General features: G+C 41.9%; 1 protein-coding gene across 1 annotated transcript in view; it reads left to right on the top strand.

Annotated features, from left to right (window-relative positions):
• GAS6 (growth arrest specific 6) overlaps positions 1 to 6,537 on the top strand; it is a 76,003-nt gene that overhangs the window by 64,183 nt on the left and 5,283 nt on the right. The window contains exons 11-12 of the mRNA XM_004369388.2: positions 850 to 1,014; positions 2,299 to 2,467. Coding sequence (XP_004369445.1) covers positions 850 to 1,014; positions 2,299 to 2,467 — 334 coding nt within the window. The remainder of the gene's footprint in view (positions 1 to 849; positions 1,015 to 2,298; positions 2,468 to 6,537) is intronic.

The raw sequence follows: 6,537 nt of genomic DNA, 5'->3' as shown, positions 1-6,537 counted from the left end.
TATATAATATATATAAAGCTGGAACCTGTGTAAGGCAGAAACCTGTCAGAGAAGGAAAACTCAAATATTTTCCACTAAATAGACAGCGATAGAGAAATGGTGACTGCAGGGTGGATTATCTAATAGGTAAGGTAAGCACAGTGTTTATCTTGCTTACCAGATCATCCGTAGTGAACATTTTCACGATCAGAGATTCTGCTTCTAGGTATCTGTCTGTCCCAACCCCACAGCACCTTCCTACAGAATCAAAGCCTCTTTTCAAATTTACAATCCCTGACAGGGGTGGATGACCCAGTAAGCAAGGTAAGCATGGGCTTACTTGTGCTTACGTGTCTATAGTGAACAATTTCACATCAAAGATGTGGTGAAACCCATGTGAGATTGTTCCCTACAGATGATCTGGTAATCCCTACAGATGATCTGGTGAGCACAGTTTACCTTGCCTATTGGGTAATCTGCCCCCTGGGTGATTGCACCCTGTCAAAGGCAGAAAACTTGCGAGATGCAGAAAAATGAGGCAATCCCATTGAGTTCTGGCTCTCACAGGTTTCACCGTGTTAGGCATGTTGGAGAGGTTCACTCTTCTCTTCATTTGTTGGCACTGTGTCTGCCTAGTTTTCAAAACACTGACCTGCCAGCTCACAAGGTGACTAGACAGTGTGGCCATGCACACCTCCTGCCTGGAGCATGGAGGGTTGGCCTCAGGGAAGGAACTGAGAAGCCTTAGACTCGCCCTAGGTGGCCTTGAGCATGTGGTTTCCCTTGCGGTTAGGGAGCCTCTTCAGAAGTGTACTTCCGCCTTCCTTCCCAATCAGAAGGCCCTCTTCTTACGGCACTGGTTTTCTTCAGATTTCTGTTGAGGAGCTGGAGCGGAATCTAGTGATCAAAATCAACAAGGATGCTGTTATGAAAATAGCAGTGGCTGGGGATCTGTTTCAGCTGGACAGAGGATTGTATCATTTGAACCTTACAGTGGGAGGCATTCCCTTCAAAGATAAAGACCTCGTTCAGCCAGTAAGTACCATCATCAATCACCAGGGTAAGAACACAGCGTGCAGTGTGTTTAAGAGCCTGGAATCTGTGTAAGGACAAGATTTAGCCCTGAGATGACATATATCTGGCATTTATCAAGCTTGGCGAAGGACCAAGAGGAAGGCAAAAGTTACCTGGAATTTAGCAAACAAAACTGTATGATTAATTACATGAGATGTTTCTCACCATCTCTTTTTATGAGACTCAGTTGGGATTTCGTCTGAACATGATAATAAAAATGTCTGTTTTGTAGTGGGGATAAAACACAATGAAATTATTCTTTTAACTAAAAGACAAATGAACTTTTTTTGGACTATTCCTGAGAACACTTTGGGATGTTAGCCTCCCAAGATTTCCATGGGGGGAGAAAGCCTTAATAGGGAAGTTAGTATTGGTAATTTTTCAATGTCTTGCCTTTCTTCACTGCTTCCTCACACCACATACCTTTCCATCTCCCCAGCATGCTGATAAAGGGCTAGAATACTGTGGCTAAAATTTCCACAGCAAATCCAAGAAATAAAAGTCATGAGCAACTTTAGACACTGGATGGTGGGCATTCTTAGTACTTCTTCTCTTCAGAGGATGGTGAAGACGAATATCCTACATACGTCCTCTAGATCAGACCCATTGTTTCCGGTCTTCAGTCTGTTAATGACTGTACCTCTCATGCCTTCTCACTTTACAGATAAAGGCTGAGGTGACCCGATTTGCTCAAAACCATATAACAAGTGTATAGCAGAGCTGGAATCAGCATTCACAGCCCCTGGATTTCTATTTTCCATATGTGCATTAAACAAAATTACTTTTTAGGTGCCAGGTAAACAGTATCAGGCACAGTGATTATATAAATGTCACCTCTCCCCACATCCATTCAGGTAGGCGGTCAGTGCTTTTTATCTCTGTTTTATAAACAGAAAGAGAAAATGCAGACAAACAGGTTGGGCTATGCATAATGTGATACAACATCCTTAATATGCATGCTTGCTGCAGGTGCTATACTTGGCATTCAGAGGTATTCTGCTGTAAATCACTTTATAAAGTGAAGAGCTCTTTGGTGAAAACAAGTAACCACCACAAGTAGGATTGATCCATTTTTGCAAAAGGAGATTTCCATGTGCCTCATTTGAGCTGGGGGCACCCTGTTCCTAGCATGATTGAGGACTCCGTTTATCTGTTCAAGGGTGTCACCAGTCATCTGGCACCTTGTCATGATATCTGGAAGCGTATATGGCTCCCAGGAAGCTATTGAGATTTCTCTCTTTGCAGATAAACCCTCGCTTGGATGGTTGTATGAGGAGTTGGAACTGGTTGAATGGTGAAGACAGCACTATCCAAGATACAGTAAAAGTGAACACTAAAATGCAGTGCTTCTCTGTGACAGAAAAAGGGTCCTTCTACCCTGGGAATGGATTCGCCTTCTTCAGCCTCAATTATGGTAAGTCTTGGTTCTTTAGGTCGAGATAGTTATGGTTACACTTTCAGGCAATTATAAATTAAAAAACAAAACAAGAAAAACAACATACCTATGATGACAGTGTCAGGGGTAAGTTGATGCCCACAACAGATCTGGGGGGCAGCACATAGGAGGGATGAGGGCAGAGGCACCACCTCTCAAGATGGCGGCTCATAGTCTCATTGAGTTTCAAATTAGCCAGTGACAGAGAAATGACATAGACCTTGAGAGAAAACAGTTAGCCATGCTGGTGGCCATGATGACCCAGGCTGGGTAGGATGTGAAAGCTTTAAGAAGGTACTTTGCAGAAAGTTCTGAGACGAGGCAAGCTTAGGATATTTCCAGGTGGGTTGGGAAGCTCTCAGAAATGTATTTGACATTGTGATCAGTGATTCAAAGAGGAATAAATAGGGAGATAGCAGCATAACAGCCAGAGGACCCCAGTGAGCTCAAGTTTAAAAGGAAAGAGAAAAGAACAAGAAAAGGAAAGGGATTGGGGGCATCTAACTTAGGATGAATGTAAGCAGGTACACAGGACTGTCAGGGAGGCCAGAGTTCCCAAAAGAAGTGAGGCTTATCCAAACAAAATGCTCAAGGCAATAAAAGAGCTTTTCTTTTGTACTTAGAGGGGAAAAAAAAAAGCATGACTTCTTAAAGTGGGTGGTGTAATACCAACACGCAGGAGAAAGACAGTGGGAGACGGAACGGATTAGAGGAGAGGCAGGTGCCGGGTAGGGTGGAGGAATCCGAAGATCTGTTGTTGCTGTTGCTAGTTGCTGTTGAGTCGACTCTGACTCATAGCGACCCCATGTTTGCAGAGTAGAACTCCTCCATAGGGGTTTCAAGGCTGTGACCTTTCAGAAGGAGATCGCCAGGCCTGTCTTCCAAGGCACTGCTGGGTGGGATCAAACTGCTAACCTTTTGGCTAGTAGTTGAGTGCTTAACCATTTGTGCCATCTGGGGACTCCTGAGATCTGTTAGGGACACATTAAGTTAGGATGTCTGTTGGACCTCAGGTGGCGATGCTGAAGGATTGGGCCCAAGGTCAGGCTGGGAATCATCATCATTAGATGGATGCTAAAGCCAAGGGCCTGGATGAAATGACTCAGGAAGTGAATGTAGATGGAGAGAAAGCAGAGGAGCAAGCTCACAGGCCCTCCCAGCTTTTATAAAACAGAGCTCTTCATTTCTTAAAAACAAATAAAAAAAAAAAAACACAACTATCTCTTTTATTACCAAATTGGTGAAAATTTACAGTAAAAACACAATCCCAATATGCTGATAAAATGAGCCACTCAAACATAAAATTTACATGCCTTGAAGTAACACCCCAAATCACAGCAAGTTATCAGCTGTCCAAGGATAGAAACAGTCTTCTGAGAAATATCGATGAAGAATTCAAATTAGCAGTAGAAGGTTAAGTAATTCATATTGTTTAACTTTGGACACACGTGATTTTCCATGATGTTCTTCTTAGATAGGTTTTAAAATTACCTATTATTTCTTGAGCACACATCAGCTGGTGCCCTTCGTTTCTATCACTGGGTGCGTAGACATGAGTGGCTTTTGACCTTGAGAATCTTAGGAAGGCCATGTGTCCTGCCCCAGGAAAACATACATGTACAGAATTTTTCAAACTATCTTAGTAGATTCACAAGGCTCCTGAAGCTCACCTTTGAGCCCCAAGTTAAGAACCCCTGGCCTGTTTTGATAGTTATTACACATGCCTCCTTTTATTTCTCTGGCGTTCTGCCTGATGGCTTGGTCTAAGTGGATTCTGTAGTAACTTCTCCTCCTCCACTTACCATCACTCCTCTCCTGCTCAGTCTCCTGGTTATTGTTGCAATGGCCACCTCCCCTGGGGCTTTTTTTTTTTTTTTTTTTTTTGCAGGCTTTATTTTGTTTTTGGTGAAAATATACACAATGAAACACACCTGTTCAACAATTTTTACATGTACACTTCATTGATAATGGTGGCATGCTTCCCATTGTACCACCATTCTCACTTACCTCTGCCTTAACTTAGACTCTGCCCCTTAAAGTCCTCATCTGTGTTTCAGAGTTACTGTTGCCCATTTGGAGCTCTGGTGGAGCAGTGGTTAAACGTCCGGCTGCTAACCAAAAGGTCGGCAGTTCAAATCCACCAGTTGCTCCTTGGAAACTCCATAGGGCAGTTCTACTCTGTCCTGTAGGGTCGCTATGAGTCGGAATTGACTCAACGGCACCTAACAACAACATTGCTCATTTAATGGACTCAAATATAGCACTGATCATGAAGACGGTGCAGGACTGCAACAACACAATTGCCCATTTAATCTCCTATAGATATTTCTTTAAAAGAGAGCAGTGCTCAAGGTGAACATTCTTAATAAATGAACTAAATTGTTTAGTTTAAAGATGACTTCATGGGATAGTTTTGCTTCACGGCTTAAAAGTTGTTTCCAGGCAATAGGTTCAGCGGTTCCTCCAGTCTCAATGTATCCAGTTAAGTCTAGGTATACTAGGGCCGTTTCTATGACTCTGCCTTCCTGTCCCCACATTCCCATCCTTCATGAGTCCCACTGAGATGGCCTCAGCTCCTCTCTCTTTCTAACTCCAAGCACTTTGTGGTTGAACAACCAGACTCTTCCTTCTCCCCTGCTCATCAGCCCAGAAGGGTAGGCAGCTAACTCCCTTCTTTAGACCTTCTCTCGCACCGTGTGTCACCTCAAGCATCCAGTTTAACTCCCAAGTTTAAGGAAGGCCCAATCTAGGTCAGAGTCAATGGAATCTGCCTTTCTGACATTAGCAAGACAGACAAATCCTCTTGAGACTTCATATTGTCATTTTTTTCTCCTTTATATCTTTGCTTTAATTGTCAAAAACAGTACCATATCATTAGAGGTATTTTTGAGAAAAGAACCACTCTTAATTCTACCACCTAATACAATAAATGCATTATTACATATTCTTTTAGTCTTTGTTCTACATACAAATCTAGAACATCATTATAATCATGTTTAATATAAAATCATGCAATAGAAAATGTTGATTTTTTCATATAGTATAAACATTTTTTATTTTGTAATGTATACATCACATATATAATTGATAATGACTGCAAATGCACCCCCTAACTGTGTACATCATAATTACTGACCATTTTTGCTGTATGGTTTTCATCCATAAGTTCTGTGAAAGCTAAGGCCACATGGTGTTCAGATCTCTTCGCATTTTTAATAATTTTAAACAAGACTATTAACGTGCATTTTATAATACCGAAAAGATTCATTAGGCGTAGGCGTGGTACTCTCTTCCTCTGCAGCAGTTCAAAAGGGGTTTAGACTGACTGTATTTCACAGCCTGAGAAGTCCTTGGAGTGAGGTAGGCAGGCATGTGGTAGAATTTCGCCATTTTGTATCCAAGTTAAATTGAGGCATGCTGCTTAAGGTCAGCTCAATCTCCTACCAGTAGACTCTGGTGCCTTAAAAACACTTCTTTACAATTAGCCCTTATGGCTAAATACCCTGGGAGGGGTGTAACTTACATACTAAAGAATACTCATATTTCTTCCTTCACGCATAAAGGGAAGAACTTTGGTAGCAGAAGAGAATGCTGTATTTTGTTGTTGTTACTTTTCCAATTGTTCATAAATTCACATCAATAAATAATTAATGAGAACTGACAACACCGGACACCATTTAGGGATGGAGAAACAAACAGAAGATTTGAGGAGCTCACAGTCCAGTGGGGAAGTAGGAAGAAATGGTTATAATTCATCCTGAACATTAACCCCAGCCCTGTGATAGAGGGGCACTGAGCTTGAATCTGTGGAAACATTGATTCAGTGTCATTTTACCTAAACACAACTCCTGTGATTAGGACTCTGAAATTCTTAGTGAGATAGAAACGCTTAAAAACCAAGATGGTGAAGGTTCTCTTCTGGATTTCTTTATCAGTAGATGATTCAGTGTGGGAAAGAAATGCAGGGTGATGTTTGTCCTCGGGGAACCAGAATCTACCCCTTGTTGTCAAAATATATTTCTCATAACGGCTTGTGTAAGGTGGGTGGG

This window comes from Trichechus manatus, unplaced genomic scaffold, assembly GCF_000243295.1.
Source record: "Trichechus manatus latirostris isolate Lorelei unplaced genomic scaffold, TriManLat1.0 scaffold00004, whole genome shotgun sequence".
In the NCBI taxonomy this organism is placed as follows: domain Eukaryota; kingdom Metazoa; phylum Chordata; class Mammalia; order Sirenia; family Trichechidae; genus Trichechus; species Trichechus manatus.
The sequence above is the reverse complement of the archived record's forward strand: the minus strand, read 5'-3'. Positions and strand labels throughout refer to the sequence as shown.